General features: G+C 40.0%; 1 protein-coding gene across 1 annotated transcript in view; it reads left to right on the top strand.

Moving 5' to 3' along the window:
* The window catches only part of Prkar2a (protein kinase cAMP-dependent type II regulatory subunit alpha), a 68,933-nt gene extending 46,271 nt beyond the window's left edge, over positions 1-22,662 (top strand). Inside the window, exons 7-11 of the mRNA XM_074059703.1 lie at positions 8,679-8,780; positions 8,949-9,023; positions 13,985-14,050; positions 17,892-18,033; positions 18,615-22,662. Of these exons, the coding sequence (XP_073915804.1) occupies positions 8,679-8,780; positions 8,949-9,023; positions 13,985-14,050; positions 17,892-18,033; positions 18,615-18,748 (519 nt within the window). The 3' untranslated portion in view covers positions 18,749-22,662. The remainder of the gene's footprint in view (positions 1-8,678; positions 8,781-8,948; positions 9,024-13,984; positions 14,051-17,891; positions 18,034-18,614) is intronic.
* The last annotated feature ends 1,066 nt before the right edge of the window (positions 22,663-23,728 follow it).

Genomic DNA, 23,728 nt, shown 5'->3' with positions numbered 1-23,728 from the left:
TAAAGAAAAATAAGTGTATTAGAAATCACTCCCAGTAGCATTTTCTATCTCTAGAGATCATAGTACCAACTTGTCTCTACATTCAGCCATCTATTTGTTCATTGGTCCATGCAATATTTAATAGCATAGGTTACTAGGAAGACTGATGACCATACTCTAGAGAACTTTTTCAAAATGTTGTAGACATGATACTGCTGTGATCCCTGCTGCGAACCCACCTTGTTTCTATCATCATCAGGTTATATATCCAAAATCTGTAATTCTTCCTTAAAAGCATCCTCTTGAATCATTCCATATTTCACTTTTAAAATGTTGACATCTGTAGTAGTTTATTTCTGTTTATCTTATAAGCAGAATTAAATGTATACCATAGAATTAACAACATATATTCTCAATGAAATCACATTGTAAAAACATGAATGAGAATTTTCCTGTGACATACTGATGTTAAATTAAGCTTGCTACTGGGTGCTGCCTATAATTCTAGCTACTCAGGAAACAGAGATTAGGAGGATTGAGGTTCAAAGCCAGTCCGGGCAAATAGTTCAAGAGATCCTGTCTCCAAAATACCCAACACAAAAAGGGCTGGCAGAATGGCTCAAATGGTAGAGAGCCTGCGTAACAAGAATGAGGCCTTGAGTTCAAACCTCAGTATTGCCCAAAAAAAAAAAAAAAAAAAATTAGGTAAATAAGCCAGAATAATATATAGTGGAAAGAAGTAAACTCACTTTAAAATATATTGGTACCAGGTACTGGTTCAGGCCAAGATGGAGCAGCCATTCCTTGTTATTATTCCTTCTAAAAATGAAAAAACTGGACATAATACACCAAACAAACATAGGAAGACCCTGAAAGGTAGAAAGAAGGCGGCAGACTCATTAAGAATCTTGAGAGCTTGTTTGGAGGTTCTAGCAGGGGAGCGCAGCTACTCGTATACCCTTGACCGAAGAACGGTCCTCCTCTATCGGGGATGGTCGTCCTCTTCGACCGAGCGCGCAGCTTCGGGAGGGATGCACATGGAGCGGTGAGGGAGGAAGGGGACACCCGCCTAGCCAGCCAGATCAGCCGAATCAACCCTGGCGATCAATGGGGTGACAGATGTCGCAGCCAGATCGCCCTCACATCCTCATTAAGAATCTTGAGACTTGAGGAAGGGTATGACAATTCCCTGAGTTTCCTTATTGTTTCCTATATATCCCAGATAGGCTAATGGAAAAGCCTGCAACCCAGATGTGCCAACAGGTTCCTACAAAAACAGCCCCAAGAAAAGCTTGCTCCCTCTAGCCAAAGAACCAAAAAAAAAGGGAAGCTAGCAGAACAGAAACCATTTTTTATAATACTAGCCTTATTCCTGTCAAATATCAAAGAAAAACTTATTATAGAACTTGATGTGGTACTGCACATCTGTAATCCCAGCACTGTGAGGCAGAGGAGAAAGTTTGCAAGTTTGAGGCCAACATGGGCTATGCAGTGAGACCCCATCTCAAAAAAAACAAGAGAAGAAAAAGAAAAACATTGTACCTCCTCACAGTGTCACTGGGCCAAGCAGGAAACTGGACTTCCAGTATTAACCAGCATCAAAGAGGCAAAGCAAAGTGATACGTGGTGTTACTAGTTAGCACTCTCCTTCCCTACCAGGGTATTATCAGTTGGTCCCAGAGGGGTGCTGAACATGTACCCTACTGTACGTGCATGTTATACCCAAACAGTGTTAGTGTACAAAAGGAGTTTCTCAACATCATATCCAAAATATCCAAGATACACTTGAAGATCATTTGTTACACCAAGAACAAGGAAATTCACTTTGAATGAGAAAAGACAACAGATGCCAATACCAAGATGACATCAGTGTTAGAGTTAGTTGACAAGGATTGTAAGGCTCCATCATAAAAATGCTCCAACAAGCAATTATACACTTGAAATAAAAAAAAAAAAGGTCTCAGTAGATACAAAGAAGAGCAAATTGGAAATTTAGCAACTAGAAAATATGACAACCAAAATAAAAAACTCATTTGATGGGATCAATAGCAGAATGAATATGACAGAGGAAAGAACTAGTGGCCAATAGAAACTACCCAGTCTAAACAACAGAGAGAATACAAATTGAAATGAAATGACTAGGCCTTTGACACAAAAACGAAAGGTTGATGATGATACATTTCTATCAACAGAGTTGCAGAGAGAGGAGAAAAAGTGTGAACATAAAACATTAATTGAAGAAATGATGACTCAAATTTTCCCAAATTTGGTAAAAGATATAAACGTACAGATTTAAAAAAATTGAGTAAACATAAAACAGGACAAACACAAAGAAATCCATGCCAAGACACATCATAATCAAACTTTAGAAAACTAAAGACAGAAAAATATCTTGAAATAGAGAAACAATGCATGACATATAGAGGAACAACAGCTTGAATGGCAAGGATTTCCCATTCATGGAAGCCAGAAGTGGCACACCATTTTTTAAGTGCTGAAGGAAAGAAGCTGCCAGCCAGAATTTTGTACCTAGTAGGAATGTCCCTCAGGAATGAGGACATTCTCATAGGAAGGAGAACTAAGAGACTTTGTCACCAGCAGGCCTACTGTAAAAGCGCATAGCTAAGTTAGTTCTTCAAACAGAAAGGAATTGATGAAATAAGGAAGTTTTAGAACATCAGGAATGAAGAAAGAACAGAAAGAGTATAAATATTGGTAAGTATAAAAGACCTTTTTTGAGTTTTTAAGATTATGTTAAGTGTGTTATGTTAAATTACGTTAAAGAATTATGACATTAACTGATTTGGTTCTCAGTGTAGAAGAAATTCTTAAGACTATTATACTATAACGGGAGAGAGTAAAGAAACCTAAATGGAAGTAAAGCTTCTGTACTTTATCAAGCTAGTAACTTTTTGGTACTAGAACACTGTGATAAATTACTTATGTAATATAAACAGAGAAAATGCTAAAAAAAATTACAGCTCAGTGAAATACCACATCCCTTAGTCCCAACTACTCAGGAAGTTGAGGTATCTCTTGAGCTCAAGAGTTCAAGGAAGCCTGGGCAATGTAGGGAGATCCCATCTCAAAACAAACAAAACCAATCTGTACAAAGAGATGTACTTGAAAGCTCTGTTCATCAGATAGGATTCTAAAAACTGTTCAGATAACCCACAGGAAAGTAGAAAAGGTAAAGTAGGATTTAAAAAAAGAGAGGAGGCCAGGCACCGATGGCTCATGCCTATAATCCTAGCTATTCAGGAGGCAGAGATCAGGAGGATCGCAGTTCAAAGCCAGTCTGGGAAAATAGTCTGTGAGACCTTATCTCAAAACTACCCAATATAAAATAGGGCTGGCAGAGCGGCTCAAGTGGTAGAATACTTGCCTAGCAAGCATAAAGCCCTAAGTTCAAATCCCAGTACCACCAAAAAAATAGAGGGAGAGGGAGAAGGGAATAGCGAATCCTAGCTTCTCATAAGACAGAGATTAGAAGGATCACAGTTCAAGGCCAGACCAGGCAAAAAGTTCTCAAGACCCCATCTCAGCAATGGCAGGGCACACTGGTCTGTGCTATGCGGGAAAGCATGAATATAAGGATTTGTAGTCTAGGCCTGCTCCACCACAAAGTAAGACCCAACAGAAATGACCAATACAAAAAGGGCTAGGGGCATGGCTTAACTGGTAGAGCGCCTGCCTAGCAAACACGAGGCCCTGAGTTAAATCCCCAGTATCACAAAAAAAAAAAAAGAGAAAAACATGGATCTGAAAACATAAAATGAGGGCTGTAGTATGACTCAAGTGGTAGAGCACCTGCTTTGTAAGCATAAAGTCTGGAGTTCAAACCCCAGTCCCACCAAAAAGAAAAGTGAAAACATAAAATGGTACACTAAGGCCCTAAAATATGAATAATTAATATAAGTTGTTTAACTATTTTAACTATATGCTATCTTTAAGAAACTCACTCAAATATACATAACATAAGTAAGCTGAAAGTAAAAGGATGGAAATAGATAATATCATGAGACTTCAATCAAGAGAAAGCAGGATCCAGATGTGGTGGCCCACATCTGTAATCCTAATTACTTAGGAGACAGAGTTCAGGAGGATGATGGTTCAAGGCCAGCCCAGGCAAAAAGTGAGTGAGACCCCCATCTCAACCAATAAAAAACTGAGAATGGTGGTGCATGCCTGTGATCCCAGCTGCAAGTGAAGCATGGGGCTGGTGAAGCAGCTCAAGTGGTAGAGCACCTACCTAGAAAGCAAGAGACCCTGACTGAGTTCAAACCCCAGTACTACCAAAAACAACCCCCAAAAGTGAATGAAGCATATATAGGAAGTCCAGGTGGTCTAGGCATAAAAGCAAGACCCTATTCAAAAAAATAAAGCAAAAAAAGGACTTGGTGGCATGGTTCAAGTGGTAGAGAGCCTGCCTAGCAAGCATAAGTTCCTGAGTTCAAACCCCAGTACCACCAAAAAAAGCAGGAGTAATTTTATTAATATGAGAGAGTAGATTGCAGGGCAAAGAAAATTACCAGAACAAAGAAGAACATTACATGATAATGAAAGGTTCAATCTACCAAGAAGACATAGCAACCTTCAATGTGTATATATCAAACAATAGAGCTTCACAATAGGTAAACTGAAATAGACAAATCTACAATTATAGATGATACAGACTTTAACACCCATCTCTCAAGAATCGATAGCACTGAGTGGGTGGTAAGGGAGGGGGTGGGGGCAGGGGGGGAGAAATGACCCAAGCCTTGTATGCACATATGAATAATAAAATTAAAAAAAAAAAAAAAAAGAATCGATAGGACTACTAGACAGAAAAAGAAAATCAGCAAGGATATAGAACTTAATGCCATCAGTCAACAGGATCTAATTGAAATTTATAGAAAGTTTGTACATAACAGTATATATTTTCTATTTAAATTTAAAAATTTATTATATTATTGTACTAGGGATACATTGTGACATTTATAAAAGTTCTTAGAATATATCATAGTTGAATTCACCCCCTCCATCATTCTCCTTTAACCCTCCCTCATTCCTGGAATAGTTTCAAAATGTCTCATTTTTCCAATTTCATACATGAGCACATAATAGTTCCACTATATTCAGCCTCCTTCATCCTTTCCTTGTAAGATTATTTAATTTGGTTACATAGAAAAGATCTCCATACTGTTGTGAGCCATATGTGTATGTGTGTGTGTGCGTGTGTATTTATTTATTTTTTGGCAGACCTTGTGTGTATATGTGTGTTTTTTGGTGGACCTAGAGTTTGAACTTGGGGTTTCATGCTTGTAAAGCAGGCGCTCTTCCGCTTGAACCATGCCTCTGGTCATATTCTTTTCAAGTGCATGGAAAGTTCACCAAAATAGACCATATCCTGGGATATAAAATAAAACTTAACAAGCCAGGCACTGGTGGCTCATGCCTGTAATCCTAGCTACTTGGGAGGCTGAGATCAGGACGATCACAATTTGAGGCCAGTCTGGGTAAACAGTTCCTGAGACCCCATCACCAAAATAATCAGAGCAAAATGGACTGGAGGTGTGGCTCAAGCAGTAGGGGGAGTGCTGGCTTTGCAAGTATAAAGCCTTGAGTTCAGACTCCAGACCCACCCCCCCCAAAAAATAGTAATAAATAAAATTTAAGAAATTTAGACCTGGTAGAGTGCCTGCCAAATAGGTGTGAGACCCTGAGTTCAAACCCCAGTGTTGCCAAAAAAAAAAAAAAGAAATTTAAGAGAATTGAAATCAGAGTATGTTCTCTAACCACAATGGAATGAAACTAGAAATCAATGATAGATAATTAAAATCTTCAAACATTTGGAAATTAAATAACATATTCTTAAATAATCTTTTAAGTAGAACATAATGGGAAATTATTTTTTTTTCTGCTGTACTAGAGTTTGAACTCAGGACTTCACACTTGCTAGGCAGATGCTCCACCACTGGAGCCATGTTCCCAGTCATTTTTGCTTTAGTTATTTTTCAAAAAACTGACTAGCCTGGACTAAGATCCTCCTATTTACACTTCCCAAGATGCTGAGATGACATGCACACCACCAGTACCCCACTTTTTATTGGTTGAGGTGGGGTCTTGGCTACTTTGCCTAGGCTGACTTCAAACCACAGTCCTCCTGATCTCCACCTCCCAAGTAACTAGGATTACAGGTGTGAGTCACGGTGCCCAGCAATCAATGGAAATTTTTAAAAGATAACTATGGACAGTGAAATTGCCCACTTTGTGACTGGGGTATGAGAATTAAATAGATGTGCATAGAGAAGTGACTTCTTCAGAGCCTGGCACAGGTGGGTGCTCAGAGAATAGTAGCACCCAACTCTTCATTGTCATGATGCTACTCACCCTTTCTCTCTTCCTGAGTCTTCCTCTCTCTGCTGCCTTAAGAGAGATTGATGACCCATGCCCTTTGGGCCTTTTCCTTTCTCCTGCTTCATTAACAAGCTCAAGTTTTTCCAGAGGTTCCCAATACTATCTCCAGGAATGCAATTCCCAAAAGATTCTTTCCAGCCAGATTTCTTTCTTATATTTTGCAAGACCTTCAAAAATGCCTGCTGAGGCTGAAGCAGGGAGGACATGGTATTATCCCTGAGTTTTGCAAGTCAGATCCTATATTCCTGTTTTGATGGTAGCAGCTGCCACCATGGCCATTACACTCAGTGTCTACTTGCTTGAGTGAAAGTCAATAGAAACTTTTCTGGGGAACTCTGCAGTCACAGGAAAGGGAAACAGCTCTTGGGCTATTTGCTTTGTTTCTGAGTACTTTCTGCCTATGGGAGTTTTTCTTTACTGCTGGAAGATCCTTAAAGGTTGGGTTGGTTGGGTTGGTGTGTCAGACCTTTTTTTCCCTCCAGAGCCACAGAAAATGGCTTGCATAGCATAAAACCAAAGTTCTAGGGAGAGTGGAAGCATGCATTAGAAGGGCTTGGAACCTAAATAAATTGTTCTCTTTCCACAATACTCTTAGCCTACATCAGCCCAGAAAAATACAGAAAGTTAATTAAAAAGATATGGCATAATTTTCCAAAGTATAAAAGTAACATTTTTAATGATATATCCTTAACCTTGATCTTCATAGAAAGGCAGTGGTAGATGATAACATTAGAGTAGAGATTGAATGACCCTTTTCAAACAGGTGAAGAAAATGGAGCAGAACCTATGTAAAATGTCAGCAGATATGATTTATAGAGCAATTTAGGAAGGGAGAATAGGAGTCCATCATCTCCCACTCTAGAAGTGTAAGTGACTTCTCTCATTAGGCAGATGAAACATGGCATAGGATAGGGCCTGGAAAATCTGTAGCTAATGGAATATGGGGCAGTGAAACCCATTTAGACCATTCAACCTAGCTGTCTTCTGTGTGATTTCTTCACCCTACTCCTGCCCCATCATCAAGAATGCTAACTAAAATAGCTACAGCTAAACATGCTCTATCCTACAACTACTGTTTTTCATTATGTCAGCCTTAGGATGTCATTACTGTACTTTGAAAAAAAAAATCTTTCCATTACTGACAGCCAGAGGTAGAAGAAAAGATCTATTAACTTAGGTACAAATAACTGCTTACCCATATAAAAGCCTAAGACTTAGCAGTTAACATTCTCCTGGCTTCATGTCCCTCTCCTCATGTGTACCTATATCTGAGAGGTATCTAGCTATGGTTCTGGTTATGGTTCTGGTTCTCCTGAACAGAATCTATTACTTGCTGAGATGGTGGTACTTTTCAAATGCCTACCTTCCATCCTCTATCCTGTATTATTCCTTCATTAGTTTAAATTCTACCTCTACTTCAGGCACAAACAAGTTCACATTTTTACTATAACATTATCTTTGATTCCCTCCTGCCTATTGTGATCTCTGTCCCATCTGGAAATATTTTTTCTTTTTTGTGGCCAGTGCTAAGGTTTGAACTCAGGACCTTGCACTTGCTAGCAGGTGTACTCTATTAAGTGAGCTGTACTCCCAGCCCCCACCTGGAAATATTTTTTAAGACTTAAAAAAATTTTTTTCCATACTGGTGTTTGAACCAGGGACTCAACACTTGCTAGGCAAGTACTCTACGATTAACCTAGCCCTTTTTTCTAGGTGCTGGCCTTGCACCTAGAAATTCTTGTAGTACTTATCATCTGTAGTTTCACCTAGCACATTTCAAATATGTTGAACTGTAGACTTTTTGTGTTTTGGTTTGGTTTAACTTGGGCTTTGTTTGAGACAGCGTCTTGCTATGTAGCCCAAGCTGGCCTCAAACTCTGTATCTTCCTACTGCAGGCTCCTGAGTGCTGAGATTACAGGTGTATACCACTGTTCCACGTTTGCAAAGTCCCTGAGGGCAAGAACCATCTGATTGTCTTACTTCTTTTGTGGAAGGGTATCTTTTGGTATTGAATAATAACTATCAGCTAATAAATATTTAATGGGAATTTGTTATACTGTGTTCTTTTGTGGCCTATTGGTGGCCTCATTTAGCATTAGACAGCAAACTACAGCATATGGGACTTCTGTCTAGTTTTGTTCTTCTAGTGATTACTCTGAAATTGGAGTATTCATTAAATACTCAGTTGATATAGTAACTCCCATAGTCCTCTAATATTTGCAGTGGCTCAGTTAATTAAACTATAGGTGTTTTCTTACATAGACATATACTAGAATGTTCATTTTCTTTTTTGTAGGACCGGGTGACTTTTAGAAGAATCATAGTGAAAAACAATGCAAAGAAGAGGAGGATGTTTGAATCATTTATTGAGTCTGTGCCACTACTTAAATCACTAGAGGTAAAGTCTATATAAAAGTCTGTTATGGGGATTAGGAAAAGCTGTTAAAACTATTCTGTTACTAGGTTTTCAAGTCATATTATTCTAACCTGTTTCTGTGTTGTATAGCTATTATGACTTTCAGTTAAGGTCTTTTCCTTACAATTTGTAAGTGTGTCCATTGTTTAGGTGTCAGAACGAATGAAGATTGTGGATGTGATTGGAGAAAAGATCTATAAGGATGGAGAACGTATAATTACTCAGGTGAGTGGCTGCCTTGCATAGCTCCTTTCCTGGAAATCACCATCTGAAAAACTAGTGCAGCATTTGTCTCATAAGATTTCTGTGAACTGGGCATGTTGGCACCTGGCCTGTAATACCAGCACCCAGGAGGCTGAAGCAGTAGGATCCTGAGTTAGAGGTCAACCTGGGCTATTTAGTGAGACACTGTCTCAAAAACCAAACAGAAGACTTCCATGTCTTCTACTGTTGGGAGCACATGTTATAAAGTTATAAGTCATACCTCCTTCAGAGTCCTTTGAAGCCCATCATTGTACAGCTTTCTGATAGATACAGATCTCTTGTCTCCACTCACCATTTTTTTTTGAGGGGGGGCTGTCTCTGGTATTCATTCTTTGGGAAGTTATTTTTCTTTTGACCCAGAATAAGCTTTCTTCATCACTGTTAAAACCTGGAGAAGATTGGAGAGTTGTGTTTTCCACCTTCTCAGACACAAAGGCATCCTCCCATTTAATTCAACACAAACCAAAATCCTCAGTCGTTAGTGATTAGCCAAATCTGTAAAATGTCCTTAATATTTCCTTTGTATGTTTTTTGCATGTTATTTTTGGATTCTGTAAAAGACTCAACCACACAACTAGACCATTTTAATTAAAGAATAATACCATGAAATATTCCTTATCTATTGTGTTTGCATTTTAATTACATATAAATAGTATTAGGGTCTTTACCAAGTATAAACTTCTATTTATCTGACCAGAGTGCTGGGAAGCTGTCTGGTTAATCTGGGTTGGGTGATGTGTAGCCCCACCAGAACTACAAGGGTTAGTCAGACTTACCATAAAAGGGGAAAAGGTGGGGTGGCAGAGTGGCTCAAGTGGTAGAGTGCCTGCCTAGCAAGCATGAGGCCCTGTACCACCAAAAAAATAAATAAAAAGAGGAGGGGGAGGAAGCCTCCATTAGAAGTGATACGGACTCACAAAAAATATATGATATCTCTAAATGTCTTTGGTATCTATACTGTTAATTTTTTTTTTTTTTTAGCAGTACTGGGGTTTTAACTAAAAACCTTAGGCTTGCTAGATAGGCACTCTAACACTTGAGCCATGCCCCCAACCCTTTTTTGCTTTAGTTATTTTTCAAATAAGGTCTCACTGTTTTTTTGCCCAGGGCTGACTCCGACTGTGATCCTCCTACCTATGCCTCCTGCATAGCTGGGATTATATACACCATCATGCCTAGTTTGTTGATTGAGACAGACTCTCGCTAACTTTGCCTGGGCTGGTTCTCCTCATATCTGTCCTCCCAAGTAGCTGGGATTACAGGAATGAACCATCTTGCCAGGCCCTAATAATTCTTTTAATTAGAATTTGATTTGAGCCATGTGTGGTGATACATGCCTGTAATCCCAGCACTTAGGAGGCTGAGGCAGGAGGATTACAAATTCAAGGCCAACCTGGGCTATATAGTGAGATCCTGTTTTAAAAAGATTGGTTTGAGTCTATAAATATTACGATAAATAAGTAAGACTAGATATAATAAGCACTATATTGAAGATTATAAGAAGAAAGTAAAAACAAAAAAGGAAGTAATCCATATGATTTCAGCCAGTTGAGCTGAACTTAAAGGAAGATAGGCATTGGTAATCCTAACTATTTGGAAGATTGAAATCAGGAGGATTATGGTTCAAGGCTATATTACGCAAATAGTTAGTCCCCATTTCAACCAATAGTTGGAAGTGGTAGCATGTGCCTGACATCCCAACTATGCAGGAAGCTGAGATCAAGGAGGATCAAGGTTCCAGACCAGACAAGGGGGAGAAAAGTTTGCAAGATCCCAACTCAATGGGAGAAAGCTGGGCATTGTGGTTCATGCCTGTCATCCCAGCAGCAAATGACTGGAAGTGAAAAATAGGAGGATTGAGGTACAGACCAGCCTAGAAAAAAAGTAAGACCCTCTCTCCAAAATAACCAGAACAAAATGGTCTGGAGGTGTGGCTCTGGCAGTAGAGTACCTGCCTCACCAGCCCAAAGCCCTGAGTTCAAATTCCAGTACTGCCAAAATAGAAAGGGAGAAAGAGAAAGTGCAATTTCAGCAGTTGGGTCAGAAAAAGATCTTCCAGGGCAAGAAAACCATGTGAGCAAAGGCCAGTAGTGTGAGCTGTTGTTTTAATGCAGGTATCCTGATATTTTGCGGATGTAGAGCTGAGTTGCAGAAATGAGAGATGTTGACCGGCCACTTTTGTTTTTGTTGTTGTATGTGGTACTGGAAATTGAAGCTAGGGCTTCATACTAGAACTATGCGCCCCACCCCCAGCCTTTTTTTTTTTTCTTGCAGTAATGAAACTTGAACTCAGGGTCTCACACTTGCCAAGCAGGTGCTCTACTACTTGAACCACTCTGCCAGCCCTTTTTTGTGTTGAGCCACGATCCTCCTGTTCTCTGCCTCCTGATTAGCTATGATTATAGGTGTGAGCCATGGGCACCTGGTCTCCACCCTCTTCTTGATCACCAGTACATTTCCACACATCAAATCTTTTTTTTTTTTTTTTTTGGCGGGACTAGGGTTTGAACTCATGGTTTCACTCTTGCAAAGCAGGCATTATGCCACTTGAGCCACACTTCCAGTCCATTTTGCTGTGATTATTTTGGAGATGGGGTCTCTCAAACTATTTGCCTGGGCTGGCCTTAAACTGCAGTCATCCCAATCTCAGCCTCTCAAGTAGCTAGGATTACAGGCATGAGCCACCGGCGCCCCATATGCACTTGAATCTTTTATTACTCTTGACCTCCCTTATCACTGAATACTAATGAAACTCTCTTCTCAGATCTAGAAATACCTCTCCTTCCTAGTGATCCTGCCTCCAATCCCTCAGTTTTCTTCATGGCTTCCCATCTTTTTTTTGCTCACATCATGCAATTGTTTGTGTAATGCTAGAATTCCTAGGTGATTTGGTTCAGCTGAATGTAGGGTACCTGTACCCAACATAATAGCACAGAAATCGCTTTTAAGTTGTGGTTTTCACTCATATAGGGCAGAGATATAACCTGGGGCTAAATTAACTTAGGTTAACTCAGGATAGTCAGCCTCAGCTGTGTGTGGTTTGCTCTTGGGGTTCTGTGTTGTGGTAAAAGGACATAAAGTCTTGTGAGTGCTCAGAAGTATATAAATTCTTACTGAAAATATAAGATCCACACTGAGAGCACATGATTAGTATCAAATTAAATTCAGTGTGGATGGTCGTACTCCAGAAGTTAATTGAAGTGTGTCACAGAGTGTCTTCCCTATATCTGCTTACCTAAGTCTCACCTTTCAGCTCTTTTTTTTTTTTTCAGTACTGAGATTTGAACTCAGGGCCTACACCCTGAGTCACTCCACCATCCCTTTTGTTGTGATGGTTTTTTTTTTTTTTTTTCAAGATAGACTCTCACAAACTATTTACCTGGTCTGGCTTCAAACATCAATCCTCCTGATCTCTGCCTCTTAAGTAGCTAAGATTACAGGCGTGAGCCACTGGCACCCAGCTCATCTTCTCCCAGCTTTTACTCAGATTTCACCCTCTCAGTGAATCCCATAGTCCGTGTTCTACTTTTTTTCTATCGTACAAACCACCTTCCAACACAACTGTATAGTTTACTGATTCGTTATGTTGGTTGTTTATAGTTTATTTACCCTACCAGACTTAAGTTCCATGGATAGATCTTACATCCCTATGACAGTACCTTACACACAGTAAGTTCTTAGTAAACTGTTTTCTGAATTACCTGAATGACTGGTTCAGCCAGGTGGTTTTAAATCAAAACAACAAAAGAAAAGCCTGAAGTTTATAAAGGGTGGTTTCAAAGTACCTCCTTCACTAAGACAGGCTTTTAGATCCATACTGTCCTCTCAAGGGCTATATTTGATGATGAAGATTATCCTTGAACCCCATACTCAAGAAGTAGCCAGCCTGGAACTGGTGGCTCATGCCTAGCTAGCTACTTTGGAGGCAGATATCAGGAGATCACAGTTTGAGGCCAGCCCAGGCAAATAGTTTGTGAGACACTATCTTTAGAATACCCAACATCAGCTGGCAGAGTGGCTCAAGTGGTAAGAGCACCTGCCTAGCAAGCATGAAGCCCTGAGTTCAAATTCCAGTGCTGCCAAAAAAATAAATAAGAATCATCCTTTAAAAAAAAAAAAAGAATACCCAACATCAAAAAGAACTGATGGAGTGGCTCAAGTGGTAGAGTGCCTCCCTATAAGCCTGAAGCCCTGAGTTCAAACCCCAGTACTGAAGAAGAAAAAAAACTAGCCAGGAGAATCTGTTACTCCCATTTCCTACACAGGGAGCAGGAATTTTTTTTTTTCGCAGTACTGGGGCTTGAACTCAGGGCCTACACCTTGAGCCATTCCACCAACCCTCCTTTTTTTTATGGTTTTTTCAAAATAGGGTCTTATGAACTATTTGCCTGGGCTGGCTTCAAACCGCGACCCTCCTAATCTCTACCTCCTGAGTAGCTAGGATTACAGGTGTGAGCCACCAGTGCCTGGCTCTCCTTTTTTTTAAAAAAAAAAACTTTGCTGTACTCTATCCTGTTATACCAAAAAATCCTTGTTAAAACTTTAAAAAAAAAAAAGAAGAAGAAGCCAGCAGTCACTTTGACACTATCTTTAATGGTCTTGGTTACTGGTCCCTCTCGTAAGTTTTAGTAGCAGACCAACATGAGCAGTCAGTCAGAACAGCCATGCTGTGTACAGTTAAGGTGAAAACTGTACAGAGATAAATGTGAATACTTAAGATGTGGGAGGTGTGTCAGTTATAGTTGGGTTAATGTCCTCAGTGATCAGAATCCACTTGTTTTATTCTGAATTTGTTAAGCATCGATTCATTTTTAGAGTTTGAAATAAATATAGAAGAGAGCTCAGGCAGTGAGAAAACAATCTTACTTTTGTGATTCTTTTCAATGCTGTGTATGACTCTGACCTGAACTTCTCTCTTTCAGGGCGACAAGGCTGATAGCTTTTACATCATAGAATCTGGTGAAGTGAGCATTTTGATAAAAAGCAAGGTAAGTTTATGTGTGGTATTTTGAAGATAATACCTGGTGTACACACACAGAAAGTAACTGTTCACTTTAAATAATGTGAATTGTGTTTTAGAATATCAAGCCATTGTTGTGTGAGATATGTCACTACCAGAGACCCACATTAAAACCCATCCATCAGTATGGATTTAGGGTATTTCCTGTTATCCTCTTGCCTTTGCTTCTGCCATATAATTAATGATATTTTTCTACAAGTGAATAAGAAAAAGAAAAATCCAAATAAATAATAAAAATTGGGAAATTATGTAATAAAAAACACACATGGGTGGGGATGAAGAAAGTTCCCTTTTTTAGAATGCTACCAGGTAAAGTCTCCTGGATGCTGTTATTAACCATGGCCATTTCATAAATGGGGAGATCCAAAAAACTGATGACCTATAAGTGAGAAAAGTGATTTTTTTTTTTTCAGTAAAAGTAACAGTAAAGTTTATTAGGAGAGGAATGGGGGAAGAAAAGAAAGAAATATTTCCTGTTCCCCACACAGGAAATGGGAGCAAAGACTCTGGGAAGAATGATTCTTAACAGTAAATCCATCATCATCAGATTTCACTGTTAACTTTTTTTTCTCTATCATTCATTCTTTTCTTTTGGAGAATACAGAATTTGTTAAAATAATAAATTATGTATACTACTACATCAGCCTAATATGAAACGTACTGCAAAATGTATTTAGTAAAGGTTAAAACTGTGGAATAAGAAGTCAGGTATGGCTGGGTGCCAGTGGCTCACGCCTATAATCCTAGCTATGCAGGAGGCAGAGATCAGGAGGATCACTCAAAGCCAGCCTGGGCAAATAGTTTGCAAGACCCTATCTCAAAAAAACTCTTCACAAAAAAAGGGCTTGTAGAATGGCTTAAAGTATAGGCCCTGAGTTCAAACCCCAGTCCTAAAAAAGAAGTTAGGTAGGCTGACACACATTTGTAATCCCAGCACTGGAGAGGTGGAGGCAGGAAGATTGTGAGTTCAAGGCCAGCCTCAGCAAAAGTTAGCAAGACCCTATCTCAGAAAATAAGCTAGGCATGGTGGTGCATGTCTGTAATCCCAGCTACTCATGAATCAGGTGGTAGGACTGCAGTCCAAGGCCAGTGCTGGGCAAAAAGCGTGAAAAGTAAACTAAAACAAAAAGAGTTGGAGGTGTGGCTCAAGTGGTAAAGCACTTGCCTAGCAAGCACAAGGCTCTAAGTTCAAACCTGAGTACCACCAAAAGAGAGAAAGAGAATTATGATTATTACTGTCTATAATACAGCTCGATTTTTGAGACAGGGTCTCTTGTCTAGCTGAAGCTGGCCTCAAACTCACTATGTAGCCTAGGTAGCCTCAAACCCACAATTCTTCTGCCTCACCCTCCAAAGTGCTGGCGTTGTATGCATGTGTCACCATGCCCAGCTTGATAACTTGATTCTTAGTTAAAAATAGACCTATCATTTCACATAAAACAAGCTTGAAACTTCTATATTCTTTCATGTACAGTTTTTGGACTATTGCTATGTTTTTGTTCATTTCTCAAATATTCACTGGCACATTCTGTTATCACAGCCTAGTGTTAGGTAGGTGGTTCCAGGAGCAGCGTCACACTGGGAAGTTGGAAGGCTTGTGAGAAATGCAGAATCATGGGATCTGCCCCAGACATACAGGGTGTTAAGGGAGCTGTTGTGTGCATGTGACAGTACAGTAAGTTCTGTTTAGAGAAGGGACTAAGTAGATATGGATATATCTGCCATGCCAGAGAATGCTACAGAAATTGGAAGAAGAACATTGACTCACGTGAGGCAGACCAACTTTATTGCTAACAGATCAAGGCAGAAGTGTAGATGGAGAAAATGCTAAACCATGGAAAAAGTAGAGTGGCAGTTTATGTTTAAACTTAACCTTCAAGAACAAAGAATTATCTGTCTTCCTGTAATATCAGAGTTTTTTGTTTGTTTTTTTTTAATCAGAGGTTCTTATGAGACTTAGTTCTTAGTAATACTAAATAACTTTTTTTTGGCAGTACTAAGGTTTGAACTCAGAGCTTCTTGCTGGGCAGGTACTCTCCCACTGAAGTCATGCCTGCAGCCCTTTTTACTCTGGTTTTTTTTTGGAGAGAGAATCTTGCTTTTTGCTCTGTGTGTTTTTTGGGGGAGGGATAGTTCTGGAGTTTGAACTCAGGTCCTCACAGTTGCTGGACAGTTGCTCTACCACCTGAGCCGCTCTACCACCTGAGCCACTCTGCCAGCTGCTCTGGTGTTTTGGAGAGAGTCTCTCTCTTTTTGCTTGGGGCCACTGTCTTCCTGTTTTATGTTTGCCATTGTTGGGATGACAGGTTGAAATGGGGTCTTGTGAACTTTTTGCCCAGACTGGCCCCAAACTGTGATCCTCCCAACCTCAGCTTCCCAGGTAGCTAGGATAACAAGCTTGAACCACTGCACCTGGCTTAAGTAATTTTTTACTTAACTTACTGCTTAGTTTAGGAGATAAATTTGTAAGATAATCATAACAAACCTTGAATATTAAATATAATGTGATATCTAATTTTTTTTTAAGTATGCTGTTACTTAACTCTTCTTTAAAATGGAGCTGGAGGCATAGTTCAAGTGGTAGAGCATCTGCCTAACAAGAAGAAGGCCCTGAGTTCAAACCCCAGTAACACCAAATTTAAATAGGGAAGAGGCCAGGGCCATTGGTTCATGCCTGTAATCCCAGCTACTTGAGAGGCGGAGATTATGAGGATCACGGTTCAAAGCCAGCCCAAACCAATAGTTCACAAGACCCTATCTTGAAAATACCCAACACAAAAAGGGTCTGGCAGAGTGGCTCAAATGGTAAGAGCACCTGCCTAGTAAATATGAGGCCCTGAGTTCAAACCCCAGTACCACCAAATGAATGAGTGAGTGAATGAATGAATGAATGCATGGAGAGGGATAATAACGGGATAAATCAAATAGGGATACATCATAAGCATATATGGAAATGTCACAGGAAAACAACTATTATAAATTAATAAAAATGTTAAAAAGAATAAAAAAGTAATAAAATGTGAGAAAGGGAGCTAACTTAAGGTACATACTTAAAAAGAAATGTTGCAAGCTGGGCACCGATGGCTCGCACCTGTAATCCTAGCTACTCAGGAGGCAGAGATCAGGAGGATCAAGGTTTGAAGCCAGCCCAGGCAAATATTTCGTGAGACCCTATCTTGAAAAAACCCATCACAAAGAAGGGCTGGTGGAGTGGCTCAGTGTATAAGCCCTGAATTCAAACCTCAGTACCACACACAAAAAAAAAGGCAAAAGAAATTTTGTTACCATAAAGAATAGTGAGCTGAGGGAATAGCTCAAATGGTAGAGTACTTGCCTAGCAAGTACAAGGCCCTGAGTTCAGTTTCCAATACTGAAAACAAAAATGCTAGAGATAGACCCAGTCTCAATTTAAAGAGCAGTCCAGGGTTATAGCTTATTTTCTATAAGAAAATTGCCATTATTTAGAAAGAATTAGCAGAAGACCATAGCTTTTCCAGTGTACCTCAGAAGTCTGCATTGCCCACAAAAGATGCAGAAGTCTGCATCTTCTACAGAAAATGGTCTGCATCTCCCTTTGATATTTAGCCATTACCTAAAAGATGTTAAGAGTTGGATGAAGCTCCAGGTAATAGCCAACTTCCTTGATTCAAACCAGACCACTAAGATTTATCCATGGAGTTTACATGGTACAGTTAGAGTTTTTGCAAAGTGTGTTGAATGTGCTGAGAAAGGAACGTGAGTTTGTATAACTGTACATGCCCAGTTACAACCCTAGAGTCAGCCCAGGTTATCTTCTCTACTTGCTGTAGACTAAAACAAACAAGGATGGTGGGAACCAAGAGGTTGAAATTGCTCGCTGCCATAAGGGGCAGTACTTTGGAGAGCTTGCACTGGTCACCAACAAACCCAGAGCTGCTTCAGCTTATGCAGTTGGAGATGTCAAGTGCTTAGGTAAGAAAAATTTTTTGTGCATTAATACGGCTAATGTGCAGTATTTTTCCTGTCAGCAAATCTTCACTTATTCTGTCAGCTCTCACACACACCCAGGACTGGACAATTTGTGCAACGGATCAGAAATGAGTAACTGTATCTTTCAGCAAACTTTTTTTTTGTGGGGGGTGGGAGAGGTTGAGGGGCAATGTTGGGCATTAAACCTAGGACCTCACACATGCTGAACATTTGCTTCACCACAAAGGTAAACTCAACACCCTAGCAAACATTTTTGCCTACTGAATACAGCCTGTGAGTAAGATAGACATATAGGCCCTCTATCCAGGCAAAAAGGGCAGTAATGGAGACAGGTGTCCAGATTTGTGAAGAAACAGGCAAACAGGTGCTGCTGAGCTGTGTAAATCTTAAACATAGATGCCACAGTCCTGCTGTGTTTATATAGAAACACCCCTTTTCCCAAGTGGGCAGTATCCCCAGTTCTAATCTCCTGTAACATTAGTATGTTTAAAACAAGGTTTCCATGAGAGAAATAACTTGATTTCTTAATTCATTCTCTCCCTCACCTCTTTTTAACAATGCAGTTATGGATGTTCAAGCATTTGAGAGGCTTCTGGGGCCCTGCATGGACATCATGAAGAGGAATATCTCACACTATGAGGAACAACTGGTGAAGATGTTTGGCTCCAGCATGGATCTGATCAACCCCGGAGAATAGATGTGCCACATCCCAGAGCCTTCTCAGTGTGACACCAAAACCTTCTGGTCAGCCACAGAACATACACAGAAAACAGACACGACAGAACCGTTCTGCTGTTATCATCGCCGCTGCCATTGCTGTGGTTATGGGCATTTAGAAAACTTGAAAGTCAGCACTGAAGGATGGACAGAGGTTCTACCCACACCTCCACTTTGTTTCTGAAAGCCCATTATTAGACCACTTGTAATGATTACTCCAACCCAGTTTTCACATCTTTTGGTTCAGAATGGCATGTCTCTCCAACAATTTTAAGTGCCTGATACAAAGTCCAAAGTGTAAACATCCTCCTTTTCCTTTCTTGCTGCTACTATTGCTTTTGGAAGTTAACATAAGTTCTGGAGAAACCTGTTGAATAACTGTAGACACCCCTCCTCCAGTCTTTCTCAAAGGAGGAAATGTAGCTTTCGGTCATCTGTCTTTTGAGAAAATCCATAATATGTTCACAATTGCTGCCTTTGGTTTTACAGTGGAAAATGGCAGCAGATATGATGGAGGTCTATGGTCCAGTCTTCTGATGGCTGCACAAATTACAGCTGTCTCCAAGCCCACACTAATGCTTAGAGAAAGACCCTGCCAAGGGCCCAGCAGCTTAGTACTCCAGAGCAGACTAAGAAGTCACTGGGACCCACAAGAGAGCAGAAGTTCTGGATTCAGTGCATTTTACCAATAGTAGAGAGCCAGGAAAGGTTTTCTGGATTTTGTTGTTGTTTTTGTTTTAAATAGGTTTTATTTTGTTTTGTTTAATCTCTGTGCAGTTTGCATGAACAAATTACTATCCATTTATAAGGAGCCAGGGATGGCCAGTTAGCTCAGCTGGTGAGAAAGTGGTGCTGAAATAAGGAGCCAGGGTCTGGAGGCGTCATCAATTTATGCGACCTAAATACTTTGCTGAGCAACTCCTGCCCACTTCTTGTTTCTGGTTGCTGCCACTGGCTAAAGGCAGTATGCTGATAACAGGCTTTGTTACACAGAGAGCCCTTTCCTTCCATCAGAGTTGTTGCATAGCTTGGCTGTTGATCATCAGTTTTTAAAATCTTCAAAGAAGAAGCTATTTTTTTAGGGAATCCCCTTGGACATATTCCTGTATGTTGGACTTTATCAGCTGACTCAGGCATTCATCCTAAAGATCTCTGTTAGCTTCTAAAATTGGCATCATTGGAACTGGAAGGTGTAGCTTAGTGATAGAGCGCTTGCCTAGCATATTCAAGGCCCTGGGTTCGGTCTCCAGCACTGTTTTTAAAAAAAAAAAAAAAACTATTACAAGCTCAGAATTACTGTGAACTCCTTTCTAATCAAAATGTTGGAATATTTGGGGATCTAATTGTTAATCCCAGAAGAAGGTAATTCAGCTTGTTTTTAAAACTTTTTTTTAACCTTTAGTTATATCAAATAGAATTTTTTTTTGTCTTTTTTTTTTTTTTTTTTGGTGCTGGGATCGTATCAGATAGAATTTTAATGAATTACCCTAAATAACTATATTTCATAATGAAATTTTTTTTTGTCAGAATCAGATGCTATAGGGATTCTAGGAGCAGTGTGAAATTTGCATAAAGATAAATTTAAGTGTAAGACAAATTTATATAAATCAAGGCCCTTGCTAATATGATTTTTTTTTCCTTTTTAACATGTATTACTCAGTAAATCCCTGAGAGATTCAAGCTGGAGCTTGAATCATTCCTGTTGTTGATAATGATAAAGCTCATATAGTCACCTCCATTGTCCACATAAGTTAGGCTCTGCTTTTGTGATGGACACTGTAGCCAAGAGATTTCTCGAGTGGGTAACCCACCACAACCTTGGTTATTCCTCTTTTTTTTTTCTTGCAGTCCATGAAGTAAAAGCAGGACTCTTTTCAGACTGCCCTAGGTTGCCTATACTGCAACTCTTAAAATCATGAAAAGTTGTAACTAATACTCCAAAACAGGCAGCTAGCGCTGGGAAAGCCCACGTGGTGATCCCACATTTTTCTAAGGTTCTTCTTTTCTACAGTGTTGCTTTATTATTAAATTCAGAAAGCAGATCTTGCACTTTGACAAGAACTACAGCTGTTTCTTGCAAAGATAATAGGTACGTTAGGCTTCAGGAATAACAGAAATCCAGCCCCAGACTTTGAACGCTGAGCAGATGCCTCCTCCCTACCTTCACCTTGCCAGCATTGGTTAGGGCTGAATGTGAATCTTGTGCCAGAGGTACTCCTGCAGGCTGCTAGGGATGGGCCTTCTCATCCTCCCCTCTCACACATCCCAGTCTAGTCTTCCCTTTCAGAGTCCTTCTTGATACCCCTGACCCAATAAAGCTTGCTATTTTACAGAGTAGAATTTATCAGGTTCAAGCCCTCCTGATCTAACTATTGAGTGACATATGGATCATGAGTCCAGACTCTCATTGCATATAGTGCCCCTGTGGTGGGTGAGGGGGAATACATCCAGCTTTAGGAAGGAAGACATTGAAGGGACCCAGTGTGAGTGACATAGCCATTACCACAGTGCCAGAACCTGACAGTGTTCCTTTTGCAACTTGGAGAATCAGAGGTGGCAAACCATGTGTGACTCAGGGCTAGGGTGTCCTCATTGTCCCAGGCAAGCCATACACTGGTGATTGAGCCTCATTGGGAGGAGTATATGTTGAGAAGAGATTCATTTGTTAACTGTTTCATGTTCTCTTCTGAGGGTGAGAGCTTTATACCCTCTTTTCTGCCTTTGCTGTTGATTTTGAATGGTAAAGAATATTCCTGAGAGGCTTGAGATCCAGCCTGCATCCTTTCAGTCACCAGCTTATCCCAGTCACTCTCTTCTTTTGGTTTCAGTCTTTGAAAGAGAGGTTTTGTATATTCTTGTCCTCAGTCCACAGTCTTCATATATAATTATATGTAATTGCTATAGATTGTCAGAAATCAGAGTAGAGCTGTTCTTTGAGCAGTTTAATACTAAGCGAATTCAGCAGCAAGGTGGCAAGAAAATAATTCTCTAGCCAGGAGAGGTTATGTTCATCCTCTGATTTCCCAGGTTCTCTGCTCGAGATGGTGGAGTAGTCAGTGAGTGATACTGTTGGCACCCAGCACTCTGGGTACACAGTATTTTGTGGCATGTCATAGGATAATACAGTCTTCTCTCATTTAGAAAAAGTGAAAGCATTTTGTACAGAGAAAAAGGAAAAGGACCCATGAATGTCATCTTTTATCTTTTGTTTTCAGTTAGTTGATGTTGGAATTTTTGTTTTTGACATGCACTTGTAAACCAATCTTGCCAAGATACGAGTTGTTTTGATTTTTCACTACGATTACCTCTTGTTCCTCCTGTCTTGACTGCTGACGTTCCTCAGTGATTCTAATGTCTGTTTTATGGGAACAGCCTTCCCATGGGTTTCCTTTTACATACTGTAGGGCTATCTTTATACCTTTAAGAAAAAACAAAAACAAAAAAACAAAAAACCTGTCACTAACCTCATGGGGGATTTGCAGAAAACCATTTAACCCACCTTGAGCAAAGGATAGATTCCTTATTGTTTTTTTAAGTTCATTGTAATAAAAGAAACTTAATTCAGCATTATTGTGCTACCTCAAAGGTAAAAATATTTTAAGATCATCTTTTGGTCCTAAGTTCTACACATGTTGTTTAAATTGTCTTTCAATTGGAATTATTTTTTAAATCGTTGAGGTGAATCTTCTTTTAACTTGTTTACACTTGTAGTTTAATCTCAGAAGAATAAGTGATTAGAAAGCAAATAATTCTTGCTCTGTGGTATCGAACATGTAATTAAAAGTCATTAAGAATTAAATCATTGTTTACCATGCACAAGGTTGGGTTTTTTAAAAGGAAACTCCAGGGCTCGGCTTCACTCTTGGTTAATAAAGGCTGACAAATCATGTGTGACTTTCTGGTGTAGTCTTGTGTCTTCTCTTTTAGGACTACAAGGCCTTCAGCTCTCAGGTCTCATCTAGCAGATACATTGTTTGGATTGGTGTATGAAGCCTTGAAAATCAGGGAGAAGACCTGAGCATGTGCACTAGCCAGGGTTCTACAGAGAAGCAGTCAATAGGGTGAAGGGGGGGTTATTATGAGTTAACTGGCTGGAATGATTATAGAGGCAGGCAAATCCCAAGATCTGCAGGGTGAGTCAGCAAGCTAGAGACCAAGGAGAATGCATGGTTTTGCTCCACTCTAAGTCTAAAAGCCTGAGGACTTAGGAGAGCTGATGGTGTAGTTGTCTGAAGATCAGCAGGCTCACGATCTAGGAAGAGCTGATGTTTCAGTTTGAGTCTGTGAGGGCAGGAAAAAAGTCAGTGTGCCAGTTCAAAGGCAGTTAGGAACCTGGTGCCAGTAGCTCATGCCTGTAATCCTAGCTACTTAGGAGGCAGATATTAGGAGGATCTCCATTGGAAGCCAGCTTGGACAAATAGTTTGCGAGATCCTACCTTGAAAACATCCATCACAAAAAAGGGCTGGTAGAGTGGTTCAAGGTGTAGGCCCTGAGTTTCAAGTCCCAATACCAAAAAGCAAAAGCAAAAAAACCCACAGACAGGAAGGAAGATCCTTGCTCAGGAGCCCCAGCCTTTTTTTAAGCCTTCAACTGATTGTAGAGGCCCACCCACATGAGGAAGGTCAATGTACTTTCTTCAGTCTACCAAGTTAAATGTTAATCTCATCCCAAAAAGCCCTCACAGAAACACCTAGAATAATGATTGACCAAATATCTAGGGATTCCATGGCCCAGTCAAGTTGACGCAAAAATTAACTAACTACATGGTGCCTGAGTTGTTGGCAGGTGCAAGAGTACCCAATGTATCCCTTGCCAGGAAGATACACTCATGAGTGATACTCAGCAGAAAGTTCTGTCTGCCAGTATAATAAATAGCACTTCCATCTTTGTACCATAGCTATAACCAGAACTAGCAAGGATGCTGTGTCAGCCATTGTACTCATTGTCTTACCAGGAGAC

Source organism: Castor canadensis, chromosome 17 (genome assembly GCF_047511655.1).
Source record: "Castor canadensis chromosome 17, mCasCan1.hap1v2, whole genome shotgun sequence".
NCBI lineage: Eukaryota > Metazoa > Chordata > Mammalia > Rodentia > Castoridae > Castor > Castor canadensis.
Note: the sequence above shows the minus strand (reverse complement) of the source record. Positions and strands in the feature narration are given on the sequence as shown.